This window comes from Plectropomus leopardus, chromosome 9 (assembly GCF_026936395.1).
Source record: "Plectropomus leopardus strain MGB_pleo_1.0 chromosome 9, ASM2693639v1, whole genome shotgun sequence".
Taxonomy (NCBI): domain Eukaryota; kingdom Metazoa; phylum Chordata; class Actinopteri; order Perciformes; family Serranidae; genus Plectropomus; species Plectropomus leopardus.
In genome coordinates this window covers 29,402,621-29,430,500 of record NC_142184.1, presented here as the reverse complement: position 1 = coordinate 29,430,500, position 27,880 = coordinate 29,402,621, and the positions used below count along the sequence as shown (strand labels likewise).

The window sequence follows — 27,880 nt, the reverse complement described above, 5'->3', positions numbered from 1 at the left end:
AGCTTTATGTCAGACAGTGGTTACCAATGCAAAAAATAAGTTGCTGTAAACAATGGGTCTACCACTGCATCAATCAGTTAGCTTGTGTTATTTTGGCTTTAAAATGTTATGTTGGGATTCAGCAAAGTCATACTAAAACACAAACTAACAGACTGATCAGAACAGAAGCATTAGTAGGCAAGCAGCTCCAGTGTTCAACACACTAAAATCGTGTTTTTTTCTGAAAGGAGTGGTGGCTTTGATGAGAGCATAGCTGGAGAACTGTAGCCATTAAAAGCTTCCCTGCTGAATCAAAATGTCTGAGGGAAAGATGAAGCGGTGAAAATACTTTTAATAGAGTGTACACTTAAACTAATATGGATTTTTTTTAGGTAGGATATGTTTTGGGTGGTTAAAATATTTTTGTGGCTGAACCCATCCGAAGTGTTGGACTCCAGTCTGCTTCTCCAAACTTGTGGCATGCTGACTGCCATCTATGTTATACACTGACAGCGGATAAGCACCCATCATTTCACAAATTTCTTTGACAAGGTAATGTACCAGCTGACATTTTCATTCATATAAACAATGGTATTCTTTGAAAAAATCTATGTATATATTAAAAATACTAAGATTATTGGGGAAAATGACAGCAGTATGATCCTTCAGTGCCTAGATGAATGAGGGTCAGAGGAGACAAGGATTTCTCAGATCACTGCATCAGCCAGAATGCTGACCAGCTGCTGCTTTGTCATCAAAAGATCATTTCTGCTTTCAACAAATAGGATTTCTTATTAGAATCTTACAAATTCAACAAAACAACACAATGCATACACCCTCTGGTCATGCTAGGCCTCATGGGCCACTTCCATGAAGAAGTGGCACCTGAGACTTAATGAAAACATTACCTCTTTGACTTACAAATCACTGTATCTATTTAAGCTTCAGCCACACATCAGACTTAAATCCGACATCATGATCCCTCAGCAAGGCCTCTGACAGCAAGCCTGGGCATGATGTTTACATATCATACAAGGGCTGCTGCTTACAAATTAGTCCCTTTGGTAGTATCGTTGGCTCTGTGATCTCAGTGGCCCTTGGCTAACTCCTGACTAAACATGTGAGGCTCTAGCAGGTCTGTGGCTCTCTTAAAAGCAGCACCAGTGTGTCTGTCAGTCCCTTACGGATGGCTTTACTCATGTTAACATTTGTAGAGAGCAGCTGCTTTCTCCCCATGTCTCGACCACTGGGGGGAAATGTTAAGTGTATTAAGTATGCACAAGTAATTATAGAGAATGTTCAAGTGCATGGAGATGAAACTGTATTCGAAATGTTCAGAGCAGAGCCAGAGTGTTTTTGGCTTTGTGTGGTAAATGCCGAGAAAGTTCACAACAGTGCAATAATAATAATTCAACAAACTAAAATATAGAAAATAAAAATAATCAGAAAGCTATAAATTGCATTGTTAAAAATAAGACCAGCAGGGAATTGCAAGCAATTTTGAGTCCCTCCACAAATGATGTCTTGTGAAGAAAACGGCTTATTGTGCTGTGTATCAAACTATATATGACATATATAACATACAGTTTGATACTCAACATCTAAGCCATTTCCAAAACTCTTAGGCATCATCAGACACAAGTACAGGATAAGTCTTTTAAGTATTTACACAAAGAATCTAATATGTATGTATATAAGTGCTGTTAACACAAGGGACACAATGCCACATTATACAGTAATTGCAACATAGCTTATGCTATGATGCACTGACTGAATTTAATTCTGAAGTTAATGAAATACAATATACATCATCTTTACAAGAACTTAAAAAAGAAAAGCAAATTATATAACACACCATGAAAGAGATCATATAAAGATTTTTTTTTGTTTTGTTTTTGTATGGTTGAATTAAGTTAAATGAACAACACATACGCTTTTGTTGAAAACACTAACAATTAAAAAAACAACAACATTGAAATTATGACATTTTTGCATGTTATATAAGAAGATGATAACAATCTTATATCTGTGTGGTAAATATAAAGTTGCAGCAGTACTGGGAGATAGTTAGCTTATCCCAGCACCAAAGGTGGGACCAAGTCATTGTTTTGCAAGTCACTTGTAAGTTTCAAGTCTTTTTACTCAACTCTGGGTCTCGAGTCAACCCCGGAGACTTTAACTCTGGGCTTAAAAAAGTCATAATGTAACCATCAAACGTAATGCCCTTTTAACAACAAAGTGACAATATATTAATTTTACAAAACTCGTCATTACTTTCTAAAATTTGTATTTATTTGTTAAAACAAGCTTGTTAAAAAGTAATTTACCTATTAAGCTAGTGTTAGCTAAGTATTTGCTTTTAAACAATTTTATTAGCCTTAACTTCCTGTTGTTAATGCATTAGTCATCCTCTGAAAACCTGCACAATTTACTTTCTCATTTCCAGTCTTTATGCTAACTATGCTAACCAGCTGCTTGCTGTAGCTTCATATTTTCCATACAGATGTGAGAGTATTGTTCTTCTCACTGAACATTCTGCAACAATTCAATTCAGTTCTGCAAAGTTATACATTCTCACAAAGGCTATAAACTTAAAAAATATACAATGTAACCATGTGTAAGTAAGACTTAAGATTGCTATATCAGCTGTGTTGATTTGTTTAACATTTATTTCATTTCTGCTGTCTCTGTGCTTTATGGAGCTTATTTATGCTCTCACAGGCCTTTTTCGTAGATGATTGCAGCTGATAACTGACAAACTACTGCAAAATCAAATTTCATAAAAAATATTGCATAAGTCACAGAGGCTCAGCTACTGTATATACACATCGGATTAAAAAAAAACATATGATTATAAAACATTCTGCACATATTTCATTCAAGCCATGAAATCAACAGCAGGCAGTAGAATTTTAGAACAAAAAATAAAAGAAAGAGAAAGCAAAAAAAAAAAAGTTATTTTATCCCCCTTGGTTTCTATCACTCTAATTTTGTACATTTGCAGAGACAGGACCATTTACTTCCTGTGAACACTTTTGAGGCCAACACTTTTGATAATAAACACTTTTGTATAATCAGTGATATAACAAATTTAATGGCACTGAAAGGATCACAAATCAGCAGTGCGCCTTCAAGTTGTGTATACCATACATAGAGGGAACTTCTCAGACTCTGAAGCATGTCCTTTTTTTGTGCAATCTTGTCTGATATGAAATGGTCATTACTTCAGATTATGCAGAACTATTGTGTTATTTTTTTGCATTGTAATTCAATCATTGATTGATTGATTGATTTTTGAGGATGTCAGAGTAATTTTGAGCTAGGTTGTGGGGAGTACTGCTTTGCCAGACTGGAATTAATATCAGTTGAACCCAGTTTTGGCTCACCCATCTTGGCCTGGGACCAGGTAGTCATCATCCCCCTCCACTAAATCTGGAGGTGGTGCTGTGTCGCTTTCAGGTGCTGTTTGTGGACTTTGGTGGATTTCAGCTTCAGTCTGAGTGATTTCAGGGCCAGCTTCAATGTCATCATAATTCTCCAGTGGGTCATCCACCTCGTAGGTCACCCCATCTGTTAAAAAAACAAAACAAAAACAAAAACAGTTGCATATTAAAAGTTTGCCTTGTCAGATTACTGTCAATGATAATTTGTCAAAGTAGTTGCATGGGAGAGTGAAAAAGATTTGATTCTGCTGGTTCAAGACTTTCCTTCGCTTTGATCGAGGGCAGCCTCACGGACGTTGTCTCCTGAAGCACCAGCTGTGGCAGCCTTAGAGGTCAGCGGGTGAGTCTCAAGCATGCCATCAATATCGTCGTAAGAAAGAGAGGAAGAGCTCTGCGCGCCGTTCTCCATGATGACTTCAGACTCTGATATGAATTCTGCATGAACAAATGTGCAAAAGAAATCCAGTAGTGCAACTCTGGCAGCTACATAGTGTGCTATATGTAATATGAATAATATTTATGTAATGTTAATTTTTTTTTTAATGTTCCTGTGCAAATTCCACATGTGCAATATTTTACCATTTATTGTGCAATATCTATATAATTATGTTACTACAATAAAAATACTTTGCACCATGTGTGAATTACTGTTATCCTGTGCAACTATCAATGGTAACCTCGTAAACATACAGTGTCTATGAGTGAAATGTGTGTATAGCAATTTTATATATATATATATATATATTTTTTTTTTGTAATATGTTTTTATCCATTTAGCGCTCAATAACTGTTTTTGTTTTTCTTTTTTTTCTCTTTTCTCTTATATAGATGATAATAATATGATATAACCTAAATATATCAATATAAATACAACCGGAGCAATATAGTTGCAATGTAGTATCATCCTATTATAGTAATTAAAATGGGATAATGAAATGTAAAATAAAATACTGTTATATGTAAGTAATACTAGTGATATAAAATTGAGGTGCAGCCTGCAGATAGGATTCACTCTTCCACAGGACATCACAAAAAAAAAAGAAATTCAAAAAGTATAGAAATAAATGCATAAATAAATAAACGCAAATAAAATGAAAATGTATGACTATGTGAATATATGAAAAATGAATATATTTTGAGACTCACTGCTTCGGTTCAAGTCTTCCATTTCATTTGCTTTGCTCGTTACATCCTCGTAGTCGCCACTCTCAAACTCTACTTCTTTTCTTGAGAACATTCTCACTACATAAAAAGCAGAGCATTAGACATCTGCTGGAACATGACAGCTAAAGGGATAGAGAACAGCACACGAGCAGGAAAAATAGTACAAAGCACATGCATACATTACACTCTTAAGATTGTGTTCCAGTTTTGTACATGCATTTTTTTTATGTAATTATTGGTCGGTGGCACTGATGTACTGTTACTGAAATTTCAGAAGCTTCAAAGCTGTGATATAAATGCTGGACAAAAGCATCAAATATATTTTATATTATATATATAATATATTATTATTATATATTATCTATATTTTTACTCAGCAGAAAGACTGACCTCTTGTGGCAAAAGGCTCCTGTACACCTTTTCATTACACTATGATGATCTGGATGGTAAGGAACTGTACTTTATTTTATCAAAGTAGCAGGGTTGGGTTTTTTTTAATGGATTAATGAATTTTTTTTTAATACCATGACCCTCCCAAAGCTACAAATATTTTTTCCTTGAGCCTCCCCGAATGACTGGAGTAAATACATGATGACACATCCTCTACCATAACTTATGATATTTCAGAGTTTCTGTCTATGATAAGTGGTCTGATGTTGTCATTGAAGTCATGTTGTTTTTAAAGACAACATGACTTCAAGGTTTGGGGGGTTTTCAGGATATTTAAAATAAATTAAGTCAAATGTCCCTCCCCTAAGCCAAATTGAAAACAGAAGTCCTTCCCTAGCGCTTAAAAAAATACTGCCTCCACCATTTTGTACCACCCTAATCTGCTCTTATAAATAATAAACAGTCCCTTAAATTGATTGTGTTTTGTTTTCAGTCTGGTGGAATACCAGACTGTTTCAATGCAACTTATTAGAATTAAATCAAAGTATCAACCAGTATTTAATGTTTAAACGAAGCGGTAGCAACAAGCAGAGGATGGGCGTAATGTAATAGAATACTCACATGAGGCGTTCTTGGCTCTCCTGGTTTTCTTGACGATGCAGATTCGAATAAGTAGAACAATCACTATCACCAGAACCAGAAAAAAGCCAACTCCCAGGATGATAGGCACTATGAAGCTCTTATCGGTAATTGTGACCTCCACATACTCTGGAATCAAACACAGCCACATTGCCTTATCTGCATTAACTCACGCTCTGGGATCATATTCTGTGCCACGTTAATCAAATTAGAAAATGGTTTCATTGTAAATATGTTCAAATTTGACAGAATACAAAAAGCTGATTCCCAAGCAAAACAACTGAATGAACATTTTGGGAACCAGCCTGACCTATTGGGAACAGAATCATAGTTTTGGTTACTTTCACAGTAGATCTCAGCGGCACGGGTTTTTTCACAAGACTTGTACTTGACACAGTAATTGATGTCCTGAGTTTCTTCTGCACACTCCAGTGTTATGTTCCACTTGTCCTAGAAATTTAAATGTAAACTTGTCTATATAGTGACACCCTTTTTCATGCAGCCAAACAAAAGAATAGAAAGTGCAACAGCTAAACATGAGGACTGAAGGACTTATTAAGACAGCATTTAATACCACAGAAAAAGAGCCAGAAAAAACACAAACAAACAAAAAATTTCATCCAAAGACTTACCTTAGGTACATCTTTAGCTGCCTCTATGTTACTATTGTAAGTACCACAGTTGAGCTTGTTACACAGGTCTTCCCTAAATCTCTGGGTAAATGACTGTGAAAAACACACTTTTTCCCAAACACCTTGATAGTTGACTTCAATCTGACCTCCACAATAGCTTGTGGTATTGAAATTGACACCATCTGTAAACACAACAAAAACAGTGTATATATATATATATATTAAACTTATTCAGCTTCACCATAATGTATGCGTGTAAAAATGATGGCCCATTCTTACAGTACTCCAAAATACAACAAAACACCGTAAAGTTTGACATCAGCTTACATAAACCATAGATTGTTAGTGATTTTACCACATTATTCAGATGTCACACACCAAGTGCGGAGAGGCAGGCTGAAGTCTGACACAGAAGCTTTGCAATGTATTGTTGTGGAAGGGCAACAAAACGTATTTTAGCCACCTAAAAAAAGTTACGTGCGAAGTGTATGCTAAATACTGAACATTTCCACTGCTCTAACTTAATTTCAGATAGCGATGAATGTAAAAATGAAGCTGTTAAATCATTCTCTCAGAAAAACAAAAAAAAAAAGATTTAACATTGCTGAACACAGGAGTTGCTGGTCTACCACTTCCTTCTGACAGTTCGTTTTTTTTGGTCCAAAGTCACACAGTAATACAAAATAGCTCACTGATCAAAGCAGAAGTAGAGCAGCAGCGCCCGTGTATAGGGAGCTGAAATGACTGTTTTTCCCGATGAAGTCTGGTGGCTTAATGAGCACATAGATGGAGATCTGTAGTGGTTAAGAGCTTATCTGTTGTGCTGCCTGAAGGAAAGGTAAAGCAGTGAAAATACTCTCAATATACCATACGCTTGAAATGATATTGATTTTTTAAGTGGGATATTTTTTAGGTGGCTAAAATACATTTGATGTTGCTGCCATCTACAGCAGTACATTTCTTAGTTTCAGTGTCAGACTCTAACCGGCTTCTCTACATTAGGGGCATGCTGACTCACATCTACTGTATGTAATATACTGACAATAGCTGAAAACCCCATACAACTAAAAAAAAAAAAACCCCAAAAAAACTGAACAATCCCTTTAATATGCCTCCTTTTTTGGACATATTTCCATTTATTTTCATTCAAAATATGATGATAATGAGTTCCTGACAAAGGGTTACAGGAGGATTAGATGAATTCTGTGCATTTTCAGCAACACAAATATCAAATACATGTATATACTTACTAACACAGGAAACAGACACCAAATTTCCCTTGCACTTTTCCTCATATCTCTTGCACTGGCCAAGTTCATAATGGTTTTCCTCACACTTGACATTGTAGTAGTCCACAGATCGGTCAGCTTTTGTAACACTGGGGACACCATCAATAGCGTTGCCACACTTCTTTTGCTGGCAAACCAACTTTGTATTGATGTCTTTCCAGTGACTCGCACACACCTTAGTGCCATTTATGCTTACTTCACCTCGACAGTAATTTGAAAGGGTGATGTTGGGCTCACCTAGAAAGAAAAGCAACAAAATAACAAAGACAAAGTTGTGGTTTTCTGGAGAGCTTTGTGCTGGAATATTGAGTTATATATATTTGGGAGCATAATTCTGTTCCCAGGTTCCTGTTTTTTGCAGCTCAATATCCTCTTTATATGACTCATTAAAGGTAACTTTAAGGATTGTTTTTCGTTGTTGTTGTTGTTGTTGTTGTTGTTGTTGTTGTTGTTGTTGTTGTTGTTGTTGTTGTGAGCAATGCTTTTTTTCCCCCTTGGTCAAATATTTAGTGTGTGTTTCCTTTGGTGAAAATGTTGATTTCACCCACATACCAACAGTTATGACTTTTTCTTTGTCTAGGCAAATTTGTCATAATTTATCATCTGTCATTCTATTTTTTTTATTTTTGATAATAAGACATAGCATGCCATTTTCATTCAATAAGTTTCCATTATAAATTATTAATATCCAGACCAAGCTTATAGATTTTGCTTTTTGAAGCAGTTGTGTCATGTCATTTGCTTAAGCACCGCAAGGCACCAATGGAGTGTGCATTTTCACACATGGTAAAATTGTTTAAAGGATATGTGATCACTGTTCCTACATATGTTAACATACATTATAAAACAATGTTTTGCTACCTTTTTATCGGGTAAATTATAACTGACAAAAAAATAATTGAACTCACCATGCTGCCATCAGCAACTTTTAAGCTGGAATGTTTTCTTGTGTGTTAACCACTGCATTGAACCTACACACTTAAAATGTTTTACTGTCTCCCATGTATTTCAAAAAGGTGAATGAATTTACATTTCCTAGGAGAGCAAAGTTACGACCTTCCCTCCCCTCCCTTGGATTGGCTAGTACTCATTACCTTGGATGGTTGGGTTGGTTAGGTTTCGGCAAAGACCGTGAAATTGGTTAGGGTAAGACTGTCAGGGTAAGCCAATCAGACACAAAGTAATTCAAAGTTGGGCAGGTCGTGTCTTCATCATCCAAATTCACTCAAACAGCACTACACCTGTTTATAAGGGCAGGGAGAGGAGAGAGTAACAGGGATACTAACCGTGCAAAGAAATTTTGGATTCCTTGTGACATTTTGCATTGGTATGTAGTGATACAGCCTACCAATGCGGTAGCATATATCAGGTAAACAATGAGGTCATGCACACGAGATAGAAGATAAGGCAAGACAATAGCTAATTTATATGCACATGCCACCAACTGTCAAGCTTCTTGAAAGTTACTGTACATTGTGTTTCTAATATGTTGATGGACAGCCTTCAGATTTTTTGAAACTCAAAATTCTGTCAGTGATTAATGCCATCTACAATTTATAGCCTACTTACTAACCCCTTGAAACCTATAACATTTGCATGATTTTTAACATTGATACCTCCATAGTGGAGATGACAGTGATGACAATGTAACTTTATATATGGAGGCATAAATAGATACTTGTAAATCTTTTAAATTACTAGGAAAATAAAGGTGGGGGTTATGTATTATATCTTAAGGAAATATAGAGTTGGGGAACATAGGGGTGACCCCCAAAAGGTCTATGTCATAACAGCCCAGAAATTATTATCAGGGAATTAATGAGCTTTAGAGGTGTGGCAGTAGATTTTGTCACCGTGTCTTCAATAAGAAGGATCCTGATGCAAATTTTATGATCACTTGACTGTAGTCTCTGGGATAAAGATTTTACCGTCACATTCAATGATGAGCTGATCCACCTCTCTCTCATTTGGGGGTGGCTTCTCACATGTCCAGATGTTTTGCTGATTCTCAAATGTACCGTTACAGTTGAAGTGTGAGGTCCATGGAGAGGAGGGTAAGGATGGAATCGAGAGTGTCTTGTTTCGGGCTATTACGTATTTGCCGCAGTTTAGATCCCGACAAAGTATTTTCCCTTCATTTTCGCCCCAGCCTTTGCGGGAGACAGGTCTTTTTTGCTCCTGCTGTGAGTGAACAGACACAGCTCCGCTACAGGCCTTGCCGGCTCCTGTTAGCTCAATCTTCTGCCAGCCTAAAATAAACATCGGAAAAGAGTTGAAAGAGTCAGCATATACAACACTTGTAACTAGCAGGAACTCAAACATGCAGATTAGATGATGTGGGCAAAAAGTGAACTTACGCTGTCATCCTCAATTCAGTTCAATTTCACAATGACTCTGTGTTAATGTTTTAAATGTTGGGCAAACAAAATGACCTTGATTAACATTTGCATTGATGTTAGAGGAATGGTTCAGCATTTGGGAAAACATGTTTTTTTGCTTTCTTAGTGATAGTTGGGAACAAAATCAAGAGTGGTGCAGGAGGAATGATTTGTAAAACATAGAATTGACTTAACATTTTAGCACTCCTGGTTTCCTTGTCTCATAGTCAGTGAGTTCTCTGAATGGGTTTTTGGTTAGATGCCCTAAATAAGTTCTGTTGTTAACAAATGCATATGAGGTTTTCATCATTTGGTCTTCAACATAATCTACGCCATCAAACACCCCATTCATATATTTGGAAGGCTTTTTTTAAATCGTTAAATGAGACAGAAATATAGATGATCAACACGTGAACATGGTTGTAGTTTGTTTACAGTTAGCTGACGTTAACATTAGCTTTTTACTTCTGGTGATTGTATTTACTTTTCAAAAATCATCAAAGTAGCGTTCATTGGGAAGATGTTTTGCTGAACATAATGTAAATATCTTAAACTTTTGTTTGAAAAAAAAAGACTTTTTGACAAGGGAACCAGGGCAACAATAGCTTCCGGGTTGGCCTACAACTTCATCTTTGCAACAACGCATACCACACACATCTTTATGTTTATTGGAAGCTATGTTCAGAAAACAGTTAGCTTAGCTTAGCGCAAAGGCTTTGACTTGAAGACTACAAAACCAAGAAGAAAACTGTCAATTAATTCGTGAGTTTTAGAGTTGGTGGAAGGAATACTTTTTTAATTGTTGGATGGAGCAATTCTTGCTGTTTATGTTGTTTTTATACTAAGTTGAGCTGACATTCGTCTGGCGAAAGCTTCAAATTTTCTTACATATATGAGAGTGGCATCTAACTCTGACCAAGAAAGTGAATAAGCATTTTACAAATATTCCCAGCTGGAATGCTGAAAGAAAAACTTCATATGTATTTTGCCTGTCCTCTATTCTGACCATACATCCTGACTTTTCCAGCATGAAAAGATTAAATAGAGAAAATAAGACAAGATACAGGCTGTTGTTTGACAAAGATACAGTTTAAGGGTAATGATGACATTTGGAAAGTTTGGAAAGTCAATTCAAGACATTACACTTACCGGAGCATTGGAGGCCAACAGGATTACAGTCGTCTGGAGGAGTAGCAGGAGTGATCTCACATGCCTTTAATGAGCCATTGGCACTTGGACAGTTGATTTCTGAGATGACATGACTTTCTTGTGACTTTGGTCCAAAGTAGTTAATAAGTTTGTCAGCTGTACCACAGCCCAGCTCCTGACAGATGATGCTTTGTATTTTGCTGTTTTCAAGGGCTTTTCTGCAAACTGGCAGCAACTTGCCTTCATACAATACCCTAACATTTCCAGAACATTTGTCTCTTGAAAGGTCCATTTTGAACACGACACTACCTGCAACACATCAATGAAAAGCACAGAGTTTGAATGTCATGCTATTTATGCCATTGGTTGCTTTAATATAACTAACAAGACTTGTATAATCTGGATCAAAATACATGTGGATGGGGAATATTGTTATCTTAGTATGTAGAACAAATAAATTTTAAGACAGATTTTACTGGTGTCTTGGATATTTTCAGATAGCTACCCTGCAAACAGATAAACTGCAAGATAACACTAAAGATATCACCTCTTTGGTAAAGGTAATACAAGCAAAATCAACTGAAATTTGGAAACAGAAAACATTACCCTTCAATTCAGATCACAATTTACATATTCTTTGGAATATATTAATTTAAAACAATCCATTACCTGAACAAACAGCATAGGCTGGTTTACACTCGATATCAGTGTCATTATTAATGATGAAGTTGCACTGGGTCAGGTTGGCCATCTTGTTTGAACCGTGCACACTTTTGAACATCACTTTGCTTTCAGGGGGTTTAGAGATAGATTTTAATGCTTTGTCCCCACAGCCCAGTTCTCTACACAGCATGCCAGACTTTGCAGGTGTCCAGGTGTCTTTACACACTCCTCCACATTTTGTGCCCACGCAAAATTCTACAATCCCCCAACAGCCATTGGACAGATTCGCTTTGACTTCTCCTGTATTGGGAACCGAAAAATATATACAGTGTATGTAAAATAAATATTGAAACAGAAAAGAACATGTTTTCAACTAGAGTTCAATATTTCAATAAAAAGTCACTATACCGGTGCATTTCACAAAGGCAATGGGGTCACCACTCTTGTATTGCAGTGGGGGTTTTTCTTCACACTCAAACAGAGATGAGTAATTGGATGAGCATTTGTAAGATTGGATCTGGGGGCCTTTCTTTTTATCAGCCTTAATTTTACGTGTGCCATGGTCCTTCATGGTTCCACATTGCATCTGCTGACACACTGTGTTTGCCGCGTCACTGGTCCATGTCTCATTAGACCCAGAGAGCCAGTAGTTTTTTTCACCTTCTGCTATCCTCACCATGCCAGAGCAGGGTTTATCTCCCACTAGAAATATGTCCCTATGGCCTAACAGGAACAAAAAAAAAGACAGATACACAGTTAGGATGATATTGTGATTGACTGGCAACTTGTCCCAGGGTACCCCATCTTCCTCTACAATGCATGCTAAGACAAGCTCCACACAAGCTGGTTACCAAGCAGGTTACTTCTGCTTAAGAATCCTTAAAACAGTGATTCCGAAAATATCTGTTCTGAAAAACAAAACACATAGGCACGTGGCAGATTTTATATATATAGATTCTTCCTGCTGTGGCGTGCAATAGCTATGTTAATGATCTTTTGTCCTTCTTTTTTTTTTTTTACCTTTCCTCTCAAACCTCAAACAGTGGGAGGACAGATTTGGGTTCACTTGAGTGCCTTCTTACACACAACTCTAAGTGACAGTATGTATACAAGACACCGTCAAAGAGAAAAATTAAATAAACACTCACCCTCACAGGTTATTCCCTTTGCTCCCTGTGGCTGCCGGGTAGTGGCATCTTTGAAACATTCAGCTATGTCATTGCTGTCATCCTGGCAGTTTATTCTTTTTGACAGAAATTCACCTGAACCCTGGCTGAATTTCTCAGGAGTGGCAAGTTTTCTATTTTTTCCACAACCCATTTGTTTGCAAACAATGTCTGAATTGGTATCTGTCCATTCAGCTTCACCAACTCTTTGCCATTTGCCTTCATACTGGATCTCCACTCTCCCAGCACATTTTCCAAGTCCATCTCTCAAGGTCACATTCACACTATCTGTTCCATGACAGCAAAAGAATTGTCAAATGTATGATATTATTGCAAACATTTGGGCAGAAATATACAACATTTCACATCACAAAATGGTATCACACGACTGTCGTGCTGTTGCTTCCACCATAATGTCAAAGTTAAAAAAATAAAATAACTGGAATAAAGAGCACCATTTGATTCCTGCCATATCTCACCTGAACAGACTACGTAGGCGATTGAAGAACACTGTGGAGGCTCATGCCTGGCTCTACAGTGCCACAGTGAGGATTCTTTGCCTGAGCATTCCACGTCGTCCATTATCCCTTTAACCCGCTCTGTCCTGCTCTCTTTACTAACCACCTAGAAGAAAGCATTTGTTACCATTTGGATATCGTGTCATTCATTTGTGTCAAACAAAGGATGTTGACTTACTCAAAAAGAACAGTACATCACAAAGATAATGAAAAAAAAAATAATAATAATAATAATAAAAGTCATAAGCACTCGTGGATAAGGGACTTAAAGGAAATTTGCTGAAATTTTGGGCAATAAGCTTATTTGCTTTATTGTTAAAAGGCTAGATAAGAAAATGGAGAACCACTTTTATCTCTTTGATCAATTTGAAGCTACAGCCAGGAGACAGCTAGCTTAGCTTAGCAGGAAGACTGGAAACATGTTATATCCAAAGGTCAAGGGTCAACTAAAACATGGTTTCCCAGATGACACATGGATGGAGGGATTTATGTGGGTATGGACTAACAGACAACCAGAAAACACAATGCCTCCATCCTAACTGTTGCTGGTATGGAGGCATGATAATCTTCTCCCTTTGTTTTCTTTTTTCTTTTCTAAGCTAAGATACTATAAATAATCTTCTTGAAAAATTAGGGAGGGAAAAAATGTCAAAGAAAAGAAAAAAAGCTAGGGAAAACTGTATGTATAATTAATATAATTACAGACTTGAAATTTCTTAAAAAATCAAATCAGGTCACTTTCTTGTAATTTCCATTTTGTTGCTTCTTTTGTCTTCTTCTTTCTCCTCATGTTTTTAAAGAAATCAAGCCAGCCAAGTTACTCTGGTTTCAAAGGGTTAATGTGGCTAATGTTTGGCAATATTAGCAAACTTAGGACATTTTCGTGTAACTAACTTGATGGGGTCAGTTTGTTGATTTTATGACTCTTTGTTTACTTGTGCCACTGATACATTTTGGCATTTTCCTGTAATTGTCAAAGTTATATCGACTTCTTTCATTTGTTCAACTGAAATATGATACTGAAAACTTACTTTCCCGCAATTAAGAGCGCTACAAACCACTTGAGCGTCTTTTAGTTCCCAAGAGGAGGCACACACGGGATGACTTTTATTATTCACTTCGACATACACTTTACCATAGCACTCGCTGGATTCATTGTTGTCCATCAGAACCACTCTGACATTGTCTGTGGGAAATAAAAATGATGGAAGTTGTTCTCATTTTCATGATTTTGATTTTTCAAGTGGCTCAACTTAGTGGGTGAGTGAAAAAGAAAGACTCTTTTGATCAATAACTTTGACCACTGAAAAAATGATCCGTAAGACAAAACAAGATCATGATTAAAAGAGTTCTTTTGATCTGACAATACAACAAAATAGTTACTTTAAAGTTGCTTAGTATGGAAAATATGGTTGAATATTAATTAGCTGACTTACCTGAGCAGTTCAGTATGCCATTGTCAGATAAACTGACTTCTTTACCACAGTGCATATTCTGGCACATATCAAGACTGGTTTTGTTTTTTGTAACATTTTTCCATTCGAGACCCTCCTCTTCTTGCAGCTGCCCAGAACACACGTTGGAATTGTCTCCTTGGAGTTGCAGTCTCTTATACTCTGTTTATGAACCATTTTCTTAAGTCACTGATGTGTTCAAACACTTGAGTAAACTTTGTGACCATATGCATGTGAAGATGTGTTTTACCTTTGCATGTGACAGAAGCAGGACTTCGGCATTGTTCTGATAACCCGGTGACACACTGCCACAGATGATTTACTCGTTTAATGCCATTACACTTGACCTTCATCTTGTCTGAGTCTTTGAAACGAGTCAGTACTGTAGAATCCAGTTTGGGTTTGTTGGATATGGACTCACCACACCCAAGATTTTTACACAATTGATTGGCTTCAGTATCATCTTAATATGAAAGGAATCAAATATGCATTGTTTAATAATCATCATCATAGTACTAAACATGTCATAATACATGATAAAAATGTTAGCAAATACAAAACAATTAAAATGCATTATTAAATGCAATACAAAATCAAAAGCACAGTAATGCTGCTTTAAACATTTGGTAACTTTTACGTAATTAACTTTTAGATCTGAGAGAAATACATTAGACAGTCTGTGAAAAAAAAAGATGTCCCTCAGGATAAAATTTTATATAAATAAGATGAAGTGCTGCCTCTTCCCCTCAGCCATCTGAAATAGTAAAATGCAACTTACACATGAACAGTATAGGGATTCAATAATACAGCAAGTTTTAAAAATTTTGCTTGAAATTTTAAGTACTGTATGTTTACAGTGTCTGTATAAACTGATATACTTTTACTTGAGCAGTACTTTAAATACAGGGCTGAGTGGTGTTTATCTTGCAGCTATCCCACTGTACTTCAGGGGCAGGTCTTTCTTTAGGCCACATAAGCAGCCACCTATATTGGCTTTTTTTGACATTTAAAAAATCAAATTGTCGAGTAAAGTGTATGAGGAAAGCTTAAGAGTAAAAGTAAATAAATTAATTTGTTTGCTTTTATTATTATTATTATTATTATTATTATTATTATTATTATTATTATTATTATTATTATTATTATTACTATAGGAAAATGAATATAGAGTGCCCGCAGCATTCACACCCAATAATCTAGCAGCATACATGAACTCGCACACTGCTAACATTTAGAAATACTGAATCTTTCAGTACTGAATTTTGAAATGTACTGTATGTAACTCTTACCCCAATTGTCAGCACAAAAGTAACCTGATTTTGTTTCCCCTTTAGCTGTTATTGAGTAGTTGGCAGCTCCCGCACATTTAGGTCCATCCAGGCCTATTTTGATTTCATCTAGAAAAGCAAAAAAAAGTCAAATACAACAAAAAAATAAATAAATAATCAGACAATATTATCATCATCATCATCATCATCATCATCATCATCATCATTGTGCAATTTTCTATATTTGGGATTACTTTTAGCAGCCCTTTTGCGGCACAGAATCTGACTATTTTGTACAAGGTGTACTTTCAACAGTGCATTTCATATATATATATATATATATATATATATATATATATATAGATATATATATATATATATATATATAGGTGTAAATACTGAAATTTGGCCTTACTTTCGCATGTAATGGTTCTCAGATACCCCTGATAATGGTCGCTGATGTTCCAACCAGGATGTTCACAGCTCCAAAGATTTTCCGAGGTTTTACTGCAGTTCAGGTTATTCAGCCAGACATTCTTAATGGAGTTTTGCATAATTTGTATTGCGCTTCCCACACGATCCCCGCAGTGGGTACTTTTGCACACCACTTCTTCAATTTTGTCATCCCAGGTCTGATCTCCAACATAGCCCACTTTATCTTTGTGGGTGATTTCAATGTAGCCTTCACATGGGTTGTTCTTCTGTTCGCTCTTCAGAATCAGCCTATTCCCATCTAGTTACATGGCAGGAGGGTAAAAGTATGTAAAAATACAAAGTTTCAAACAGGGACAGATAACATCACAAAAAAATGTGCCAAAATACCACAACGGACCCAAATGACACATGAATCCAGGTCTAAAAAGAAATAATGGCAAATTTAATTACAATGAAATCAATTTTGACATTTCACAGGAGTTGATGACATGAGTACTATGACCATAGGTTAATGTCTTTATACTATATACTGTATATCTATTTATTTTACTTTTAATTGAGTCAGACTTTATAGAAATGTTGCTTAAGCTTGTGAGCTCTGCCGTGCTTAAGATTTTTTTTTAACTTGAAATCTGACTACCGTGTAATATATTTTTTTCCATTTGATTGTGTTTTCACGTGTTTCTATTTAAACTACCGCCATTTCAAAAGCTTTAGCTTTATTTTCATGCATATAAAATAAATAATTGCAATTACATTTTATCTTTAATATCCAAAAAGGGAAAAAATAGAATTTGAATTAGAAAAATATAATTTGATACTAATAAGTAAAAAAAAAAATAGCAATATCCTGAATTTAGCATCAATTGTTGGAAACTTTATTCACTTTATTACACTTTATGTGTAATTGTATTTTTGCTTGTCCACCTTTTCACATGATAGAAAACAATTCACAAAAGAAAAAAAACAAGTTTAGGATTTATTTGTCTTTTATGTAGTTGCAGTTTTTTTTTTTTGTTTGTTTGTTTTTTTTGCCATGTTATTTCTTATTTGTTTTCTTTCTTTATCATATCAAAACTCATTTTGCAAAGTAATGACGTTTTGCGGAGCAGTCAACTCCGGTATTGGACCACTGGGACATATTTTCCTGATTTAGGCTCTACTTTGACTTTGATTACAAATAATCCCCAAGTGCTACATCCTTGAAAGTTTCACTGAAATATATGGGAAGAATCTTTCAGCTGCAACCTGATTTAAATTATTTAATCCAAAATGATTAAAGATTACTGTTTTTAAATTTAACCCAATTTTCTATACATTGCTTTTACATGTATTTTAGCAATCCTTTTTTTTAAGTTGAAATACATAAATGTTGTAATTTAACTTTCATATCAAGAGACCTTACTACCTTACTAATTTTAATCGACTTGACTTTTGATAATTTTCACATAATTTTCATCAAAAATCAAAATTTGTGAAAAATTTAAAAAGTTCACTTTTTTCATAGTTGAAGACTTACTATACATGGCATTGCTCTCTAAAAGGAGTACAATCAAATGATCAATGATTTTTTTTTTCTTATTATTATTCAGTTAAAGAGAAGAATAGTCAATTCAGTTTTTAAATCTTAAATAAAGAAAGACTCCACTTCAAAGAGTGGATGGATTGTTTCAAATCAAACTCTTTATGAGTGTGATCAGCCTTTTGTACTTTATGACTGAACTACCAGACCGGTAAAACAGGTATAATATATTCTGCGTAATCTTTTGATCAAGCTTTTGCCGTCCAGAAATTTCAAGATTCAACCGAACACATCCTGCATGATTATACTTTCCCCCCAAAACTCTCCTTGGCTAAATGCTTTATCCTAAAAAAAAATAAATAAAATATAAAAACCCAACTTAAAAATACCTCAAAATATATCAAATCAGACATGTTGTCACACACTGTTAAATTTTAATCACAAATGTAGAGCATTTAATGTAAAGAGAATATTTGTAACTTGCCTTGTGCGATCACCAGCTCAACGTGAGCTATGTAGAGGAGAAGGAGGAGGAACCACATCTTCGCCACAGCTCATGACTAGAGAGTGAAGCAGATGAATGATCAGCTCAGCTTTATATTGCCCAGGATGCACCCACCAAAAGTGGATATCAGTTGTTTCATATATACAGTGTGTATATATATATATATATATGTATATAGATAGATAGATAGATAGATAGATAGATAGATAGATAGATAGATATATAGATATATAAGGAAAAATGTTATTGATGATGAAGAAAACACACACACACATATATGTGTGTGTGTGTTTTCTTCATCATCGATAACATTTTTCCTTTTTTTACTTATTACACCGAAAAGGGGTTAAAGGGGCCCGAACACTCATTTACATTTTAAATTGTGAAATTGTGAAAATTGTGAAATTCACTCTTCTTCATTCGGTCAATGTCTCCACAGTGCTACAAGACAGGAGAAAATACTGTTAGAACTTTCATTTTGAATTTTTATTCCCCAGTCAAGAAAAGCATAATTGACCCTCAACATTCAACCACTACAGAGAAATCCGTTCTGAATATTGCTGGAAGCGTATATCTTTTTCTTTTGCTTGTTTTTCAATTTTTTTCTTCATGCACAAAACAGACCCTATTTAACTACTTAATATCATTTTGTGAGGTGGACTTTCTACGACCTAAAAGCATGAAAGACCATTTAAAAAATATAGAGTAGTCCTTATGAACATATGGCTGTAAGTTTGTTTTTTTTAAATTTTATTTTATTGATATTTATATTTTGAGATTGTCAAATTGATGTCTATTTATAAACTGTAATAAAGTTTAAAGCTCATGATATTATGTATGTTCACTTTCATAAAAAGGTTGCACTGGATTAATTTAAGTGTTTACATGTTACTCTCTGTGATGTAGAATTTTAATTATGATAGAGACTTGAATGAATGTCCATTAACATATATCAGACCCATTTAAATTCTTCTTATATCTACCTCAGCTAGCGAAAGGCACATTACATCCTATATATCTGGAGAGTGACGCACAGCGAAAAGCTCCGGTCTTAAATGTAATCCATTCCATTTGCATCTGATTAAGATAACAATTTGTGCTACACTTGTCTTAAAATAGATGCAAATGTGGTTAATCTATGATAACTTTTCAAAGCATCTGTCAATTATTTTAAGTATGAACCTCATACACTAATTCTGACATCTGATAAAAAAGTCCTTAAGTACAAAGACTCAACATTAAGGAGCAATACACTCGGCAGTCATCAAGGGAGCCAAATGTCAACTTACATCAGGGAAATGTCAAGCTATTAATATTCTTGGAAACAAAATATTATTTTACTGAGAGTAAAAGAAAAACAACAACAAAAAAGTATTGCTAGCTTTTATCAAAAAAAACATCTAGAAACTATAATGAGCTCAGCTTGTGATACAAAAAAGAAAAAATCTAGCTTCCTAAAGCGAGTGATAAAGTCTTCCAATAACATAACAGATGCTATAGTAATTCATTAATTTTAAATTCTTATTAATTATTCAAAAGTAACCCACCATTTAGCTACGCATTACAGTTGTCTGATTTGACATTTATTTTATTGTATTTTAACTCAGGCATGCTATTACTTTTACAGGTCTACTGGTTTATCTATTATTTTATCACATTTTGCTGTGTTATCAACTTTTATTGGTCTGTTTATTCTATTTTAAACACAGTGCCCTATAGAGCAATGAAATAATTTTTATTTATTTCTTTATGTATTTACCACTGGTACTGATTAAATTAACATAGAACTTAATGTTCGAAAAGCATGGAAACAAAATCATATTGGTATGATGCAGAACAGTTTAGAGACATGATGCTGCATATTTTAAAGATTTGATTTCATGAATTTTGGAAAATTGTAGTTTTTGCTGCGTTCTATTTTGTAAGAGTTATTGAAATCCATACAAACACATAGACATACATGCGCACATACATTTATCATGTATCATATTGTTTTTCTCTAATATATATCTTATGTTGCTATTTGTGTTCATAATCGTGTGGATTATATTTTTTTTAAATGCTTTACTATGTGTTGACAGTCATGTTTAATATTGTGTTTTTAAATGTGAACCCCAGGAAGGATAACTATGCTTAAAGGCACAGCTAATGGGGATCCTAACCAATAAAAACGTAAACAAATTTAACTGTTTTTAGTTATTTTGCTTATTTTATTAATTTGTGTTATCCTCTTTAAAATGTTTTACTTTTAATATTATAATTAATTTATTATTAACAATGCTTTATCAGTTCTGACTCACATGTCTTTGTTTCTGATATTGGTTTATTTCTCATCTTGACCTTTATTTTATGAGGTATAATTCTTAATTTTAAAAGATGATTCACTTTTGCAGTAGGTTGCTGGCTTTGTTTTGCGTGTAAAACTTGTACCTTGCACTTTGTGCAGCACCTATTGCTTCCATCTGGAATGAAATGTGCAATTTCAATGAAGTTTTGCTTGCTTGCATTTATACTTGTTGCATTTATACAACCTGGACACATTTGTATAGAAAATGGGTGTGTTTAAGCAAAATTTAGGTTAAACAATAAAAATAAAAAAAACTACAAAGAAACAACAAAACACATCAAACCCCCTTCACCCCAATTAACACCCCACCGACAGATAGTCAAATGTTGCCAAGTAGTGAATAACTGCGATGAGTGTGATTTAGAAAGGTGAAATAAACTAGAGCCACTCTCAGAGCGTAACAAGCATTCACTCCAAACATGTCACTGGGTGCATTTGCTTCTGATATTATCAGTAAAGGGAACCCAAATCTTAAAAAGGAAAAGACAAGTAGCACAATCTCCTCTAAATATAGACTGAAAAATATGTGATTAAGCTACTACCTCATACAAAGAGGGGAGGTTGATTTCATCCCCTCAAAATAACTTTATTAATTCTTTTAATGGAAACTGTAATGCTGATTTAACAAGCTATTACGAACTATCAGTGGATCCCTGGTGATGGTATTTTTAGAGAAGTACAATTCTGACATACTTTCCTACAATATTTCAACAAAAAAGGCAAAGATTAGATGAAAGTCCGGAAACAATAAAATGAAATTTTTGAAGCAGAGTTTTTTGTCTTCTTAATCTCATAAACTCTCAGCTTTAGGGGGGGCAGGCCCCTTGTCAGGAACCACTGATGAAATCACAACTATAAACATTTTTTTAAAACATCATATATAGTCACAGGAGCCATTTTTTCTGCATAATCTGAACTTTCTTTTTCTTTTTAAACTTTATGTACATTTTGCTGGTAATAAACAGTATATGCCTTGAATGCAATAGTTATACTTTTGTATAAAGTATTTTTTACCTTGTTAGTATTTATTGGTAGTTTTACCTCAGTAAAGGATCTAAGCTCCTGTTCCATCAATAATGATCCCTCAGTAGTCCATGCATTTTGCTTGAGCTGAAGCAAGATGTGAGTGTTTAATAGTTTAAAAAAATAAATAAATAAACATGCTGTAGTATAATTGTATTTCTTTAAAATGTCCTTATAACAAAATAACTTTCAGCCATGAAACAAAGTCCTTCACTGGAGTAATGACGGCTCTATGTGCCTGTGGTCATATTTTTTAAGTCTGCCTGGATGTGGACTGTGGTTACAGGTGCAAACTGAAAAATCTAACAGAGTTGCAAAGGGCTGTGGTTTTGCGGTGTTCAGACTTTCCAAAGCTAAAACACACCATTAAGCACAACTTAACCTCATTTAGTTACAAAATGCAAAACAGCAGAATGACTCCCATGATACACTTTATTTAGGTGCTAAAATGTGACAGTAAAACTTTGAGGGGTTGAAGTAACAGAAATTAACTGATAAAACTTGAGGTGATGAAAACGCATGTGAATTAAGGAATATAACAGTAAACATGGATGTAAAATAAATAATTAGTGAACAATTATTGAGTGATCTAAGTAACTGAAAGCTGATTTGATTAATGTATCAAATGCAGAAAAATTACCCCTTTGAAGCTACTTAATGTCATTATCAGCACTATTTCTTTAAGCAGTATCTAACTTGAACATTGTCAAATTAAGTTAGTTTCTAATCCTTTAAATACTGTTTGGTAGTTAAAACCACAGTTACTCTATGAGTTGATATAGGCTATTTTATATGTAAATTACAGTTTTGAAAGGGTTTTAATTGCCATGTGCTCTAATTTTCCAAAGCAATATTTTTGAACTTTCACTGGAATAAATTGTTGGCATGTTGCAAACCACTGATTAGACATTGTACTACATTGAATAGTAGCATATCAATATTTCTACGGTGACATCGTTCAGATAACATGTGAATGAGCTAAACAATTATATATTTGTCAACTATAACTCCTCCTGTGGGCACCCATGAGTGAAGGCTGGCGTTAAAAAAAAAGCCCTGTAATACAATAAAAAAAAAAATGAAAACAGAGAAAGAATGTGTATAAAGATATATGTACAAAACTGCTTGTATAATGTGTTAAAATTATGTATATACAGCATATGCTTTTATTTAATGTCCAAACTGTTTGCCCTGCTTGTTCATTAATCTAGTTATTGATCAAATGCTTGTATAATGCTAAGAGAAGCAAAATTGAGGGGATTATAAATATGTGTTCCTGATTAGACCTATATCTGAAATGTATTATTTTTTTACAGCCTTTTGCCATGCTATGAAAAACACATCTTGCTTCACTTCAGTTTAGTTCTCTATGATGTAATTTATGAATATCTTTACTAAAATCTAAACCCCAATAATTGTCCCTTAATACATTATATCCTTTCTCTTATCTTTAAAAAAAAAGGTAATGGGTATTTTTTTTAATACATATGCATTCAGTAAAAGATGTAAATTGATGAAATAATCTTTAGATTAAATCAAAACCTGTATTACAGCTATTTTAAAGAAAGTTAAAATATGAATGTGTACCAAAAAAGGTATTTTTAATGAATTTATGTATGAATATTATATATATACTGTGTATGCTTGAATTTATGTTTGCCTTATTTGCAGCTCATTCATTTAGTTACTTTTACAGGTGTAATAAGCATGGTTCAAGCTCATAAAGTGTGTGCTTTTTTAAACATCCTCGGAGCATGAAACTGAGATGGAGATGTAATGTTTTAACTAAGGATTAGATAGATATATTCTTAAGTCAAGCTACAGTGTATGCATATTTGTAAAGTATGACGATGCTTACTGTAAGTATGGAATAGGCAATAGGCTGCCTGTTTTAAACATGGAAAATCTATTTAGATATTTCTGTGTGTTCCAAAAGGGAAAAAACACACACACACATAAAAAAACAAACCTTCCCCCGTCTGTCCATTTTACATAGGCACATACCGTATATGCAGCCCAATATTTTAAAGTTCACTAAATAAAAACTCTCTTTATCATGTAGTAAACAACTCATTTTTGAGATTCATTGTGGTCTTAGTTAAATATGCATGACCGAAAGAAGAATAGTTATAAAATAAAAAGAAAATTTGGGTCATTAATTTCCCCCCCACCAAACAGCTGAATATTACAGCAGAACATTCTCAACGTTTGATCTCAAGGCAATGCGTATCACTCTCTTACTCATGCAGAGAAGCTTTGACCACAAATTTCATATTTATCGGTAAGGCGATCAGAGATTAAGTATAACTGACTCACCCACTGGCTTGTGAGCGGAGCTAGCTGAGCAGAAAAAAAGCCACAAACTCTCTGGGTTGTGTTTTTGAAACCAAATCTTCTATCTAGGCAGGAAACAGTGATATCACACTTGTTGCTGCTTCAGATGTATTCTCAGGAAACATGAATGTATTGACTCCTAACTCTGTTTTTTAGAGTTTATTTGAAGAAAAATAGCTGCCAACATAGACTTGAGCTTTCATCGGTCTATAGTGTTCTACTATTTCACTGTTTTATTTTTTATCCATCTTTATCAAAGTAAATGGAAAGTTTAGGGGCACTCTTAACAACTGCCACACCTGTATTAACTATATGGTCTCATGGTGTGACTGAAATACATAACGCGCAACATGACAGTCCCCACCCTCGCAACACTGTGATCACAAACAAGACAGTATGACATTTATAGAGACCACAACATACTTCATCCCCGTGGAAATTCAGTGCACAATACGAGAAAATGCGTCGGTGTTGATCTACTCCTAGAGTAAAAAAAAGAGCCGCTTGTGACTGATGATGTCCACTCATGTTTAAAAAAATCATCCAAAACATCATAGTACAGTATGTCGCTTGAAAATCTTCCATTATGTCATAGTAAAGTGTGTTGCTCAAAAATCCTCAAAACCATCATAGTATAGTATGTTGCACAAAAGTAATCTAAACCAAATAAACATAATCTAAAGACGTTTTCAAAAAAACATTTTTTGGGAAACTTTTAGGGGTACGCTGCCTGGAGGCAACACTGCACCATAATGGTAAGTTATGAAAAACAGATTTATTTCTTAAACTTTGAACAAAATTTAGTTTTAAACACCTGGAAAACACTCAATAACCTCAACAGGTTACAATGCATACCATTTGAAATGTAAAAAAAAAAAACAACAACTGTTTTTTAAGATTTCATGTCTGAATGTTGCCTGCAGGCATTGTTCCATTGTGCAACAACCTATTGGAATGAATGCTTTTCAGGGTGTATCCTGCCCTCCGCCCAATGACAGCTGGGATTGGCTCCAGCCCCCCCGCGACCCTTACGAGGACAAGTGGTTACAGAAAATGACTGACTGACTGACTCATAACCTTCTGCAAAATAAGACAGTTATGTCAAATTTAAGTGTTTCACCACTTGTGCTTCATTTGAATGCTTGTTTTCAGTTTCATGAGTTTCAATCCATTTTCATTATGTACTTGTCAAATAGCGCCGCTCTGTCAGTGCTTTCAGTGTACAAGTGTGACGCCAAAAGCCTACTTTCAGATGAGAACGTCATCTGCCTGAACGCGGCAGGACAAAACCGGTCTCGTGCACCCGAAATGCTAAAGGACAGCGTAAGGTAATACTGCTGCTGGTAACCACATAACATAAGGAGTGCAGGGGTTCACGTTTGTGTGTGTGTGTGTGTGCCTTTTTTGCCTAAATCTCCCAACCATTGTGACAGTCTGCACTGTTGTATAAACATAAGGACCATGCTGCTTAATCCCACCATGTGCATTTGTTGACATCAACATAACGACATCCCGGAGCGTAAACAGCTGACACAGGAAACCTTAAACATCATAGGTTGACGAGGAGGGTCCTGTCAGTGTCACCATGTGACAATTTCAGAGTGAGAACGTGTTGTTCTGTCACTTACCTGTGTCTTTTCTGACACAGCTAACATCAAATTGATGCAGGTATATATTATGAAATTATGATGACTGGTATGCTTTTGAACAGTATATATACCTACATGCACAATACTAAAATGTCATGGTGTCATGGTGATTATCATAATCATTCAATGTTGCCTCAAGGCAACATTTGCATTTCCATTACTTAAATAGCAAATAAAGTACAATAAACTATTAGAAATTATGCTTTACTCTTATAGTATTGTGATTAATTTTTTTCCAGACTGAAAAATGCCAGGAAGTGACATTTTCAGACATTTATTGTGGAGAGAAATCACTGAGTTGATTTGTTAAAGAAAGTCTGCAAAAAAAGGGATTCAGCATGGCCTCCAGAGAGTCATATGACAAATTTAAACACTGCTTTAGGTCCCTTACAGTCCTACCACTTTTTCAAAGTTTTGCATCATAACTGGGGATGTACTATGTGAATGTAAAAAACCAAAAATTGATATGTTGCACAGGCAACATTGTGCCATAGAAGTGTTTTTGGTTGTTTTGTTTTTTTCAACATTCTGTACTATGACTTATCTCAACATGCTATTTTATGTGATTTTCAGCTGTTTTTGGGACATGTCATATTTAGACATCTTTATGGCGTTTATGGTCATTTTTGCGACGTGCTGAATTATGATGTTTTTGGCTTTTTTGGCCTTTGTTTCCACTTTTTATACTATGACGTGTCTCTTCAGGCTATAATATGTCATTTTCAGCCATTTTTATGACGTGAAAAATTTTCAGCATACTGTACTATGGCGTTTTCAGTCACTTTTTCAAGATTATGACATTTTGGGTCTTTTTTAGCCTTTGTTTCTGCTTTGTATACTATTTACCCTTTAGTATATAGTCTCTGTGCTCCATTCCTTCTGTGCCAGTTCATCTTGGTTTTCTGTCAGCTTCTTGGCCGTCCTTGTGTAAGTTTCATGAGCCTTTTTCAGACTTAGACCTGTTTTGTGTTTTTTTGCACTCTGTCCTTTCCCTGTGGATTTTGTACCTCAGACTGAGCTTTGTTTAGATCTTGTGTACCGTTCTATTTTTGGATGTCAAAGAACTGATAGTTAATTCTTCCCACACGGTGTATGTCTCTGCATTTGGGTCCAAGCCTGTAGTGCAGTGTTTGTGACACTAGAAGATGTTGTGTTTTCAGCCCATTTTTTGACATTTTCAAAATATTATACTATGGTGTTTTCAGCCATTTTTTTCGACTTGCTATATTATGACATTTTGGGCCTTTGTTCCCACTTTGTATACCGTGACGTGTCTCCACAAGCTATAATATATTGTTTTCAGCCATTTTTTAAACATGTCTAAATTTGTCGTTTTTGAACATACTATAATATGGCATTTTTGGCCTTTGTTCCCACTTTGTATACTATGTTGCCTCTCGAGAAGCTATAATATTTTTGTTTTCAGCCATTTTTATCACATTTCAACATGTGATGTTTTTGAAATACTATACTATTGCATTTTCTGTCATTTTTCAGTGTGCCAAATATTGATGTTTTCGGACTTTTGGCCTTTGTTTCCACTTTGTATACAATGATTCTACAGGATATGATATCTCATTTTCCGCCATTTGAATGACGTCAAAATTTGACGTTTCTGACATACTGTACTATGGCGTATTTGGCCATTTTTTCAACATACTAAATTATCATGTCTTTGGCCTTTTTTGGCCTTTGTTCCCACTTTCTATACCATGACACATCTCTGCAAGGAATAATATATTTCGTTTCAGACATTTCTTTTTCACATATCAAAATTTGACATTTAATGACATACTATTGTAAACTATTTTATCGTACAAAAGCGTTAAGCTGGTTGAATTTCAGTTTCCTAATATTAACAATTTAATTTCCGGGAAGGTTTTATTTTGAAGGTCAAAAAGCGGAAGTACATTGTTTTTGTACTGTTGTGAAA

The 27,880-nt window shown here is 34.8% G+C and overlaps 1 protein-coding gene across 1 annotated transcript; it reads right to left on the bottom strand.

Moving 5' to 3' along the window:
• Window positions 1–1,702: 1,702 nt before the first annotated feature.
• On the bottom strand, window positions 1,703–18,698 carry LOC121947558 (scavenger receptor cysteine-rich type 1 protein M130). The gene is made up of 19 exons (XM_088082466.1): window positions 18,574–18,698; window positions 16,548–16,865; window positions 16,154–16,261; window positions 15,115–15,327; window positions 14,847–15,026; window positions 14,442–14,596; window positions 13,372–13,516; window positions 12,875–13,180; window positions 12,135–12,449; window positions 11,733–12,026; window positions 11,064–11,372; window positions 9,465–9,785; window positions 7,498–7,773; window positions 6,248–6,429; window positions 5,957–6,065; window positions 5,598–5,744; window positions 4,569–4,664; window positions 3,689–3,857; window positions 1,703–3,551 (listed from the first exon to the last, which is right to left on the bottom strand). The coding sequence occupies exons 1-19, from the start codon at window positions 18,629–18,631 to the stop codon at window positions 3,362–3,364; spliced, it is 3,891 nt and encodes a 1,296-aa protein (XP_087938592.1). The 5' UTR covers window positions 18,632–18,698; the 3' UTR covers window positions 1,703–3,361.
• Between the last annotated feature and the right edge of the window lie 9,182 nt (window positions 18,699–27,880).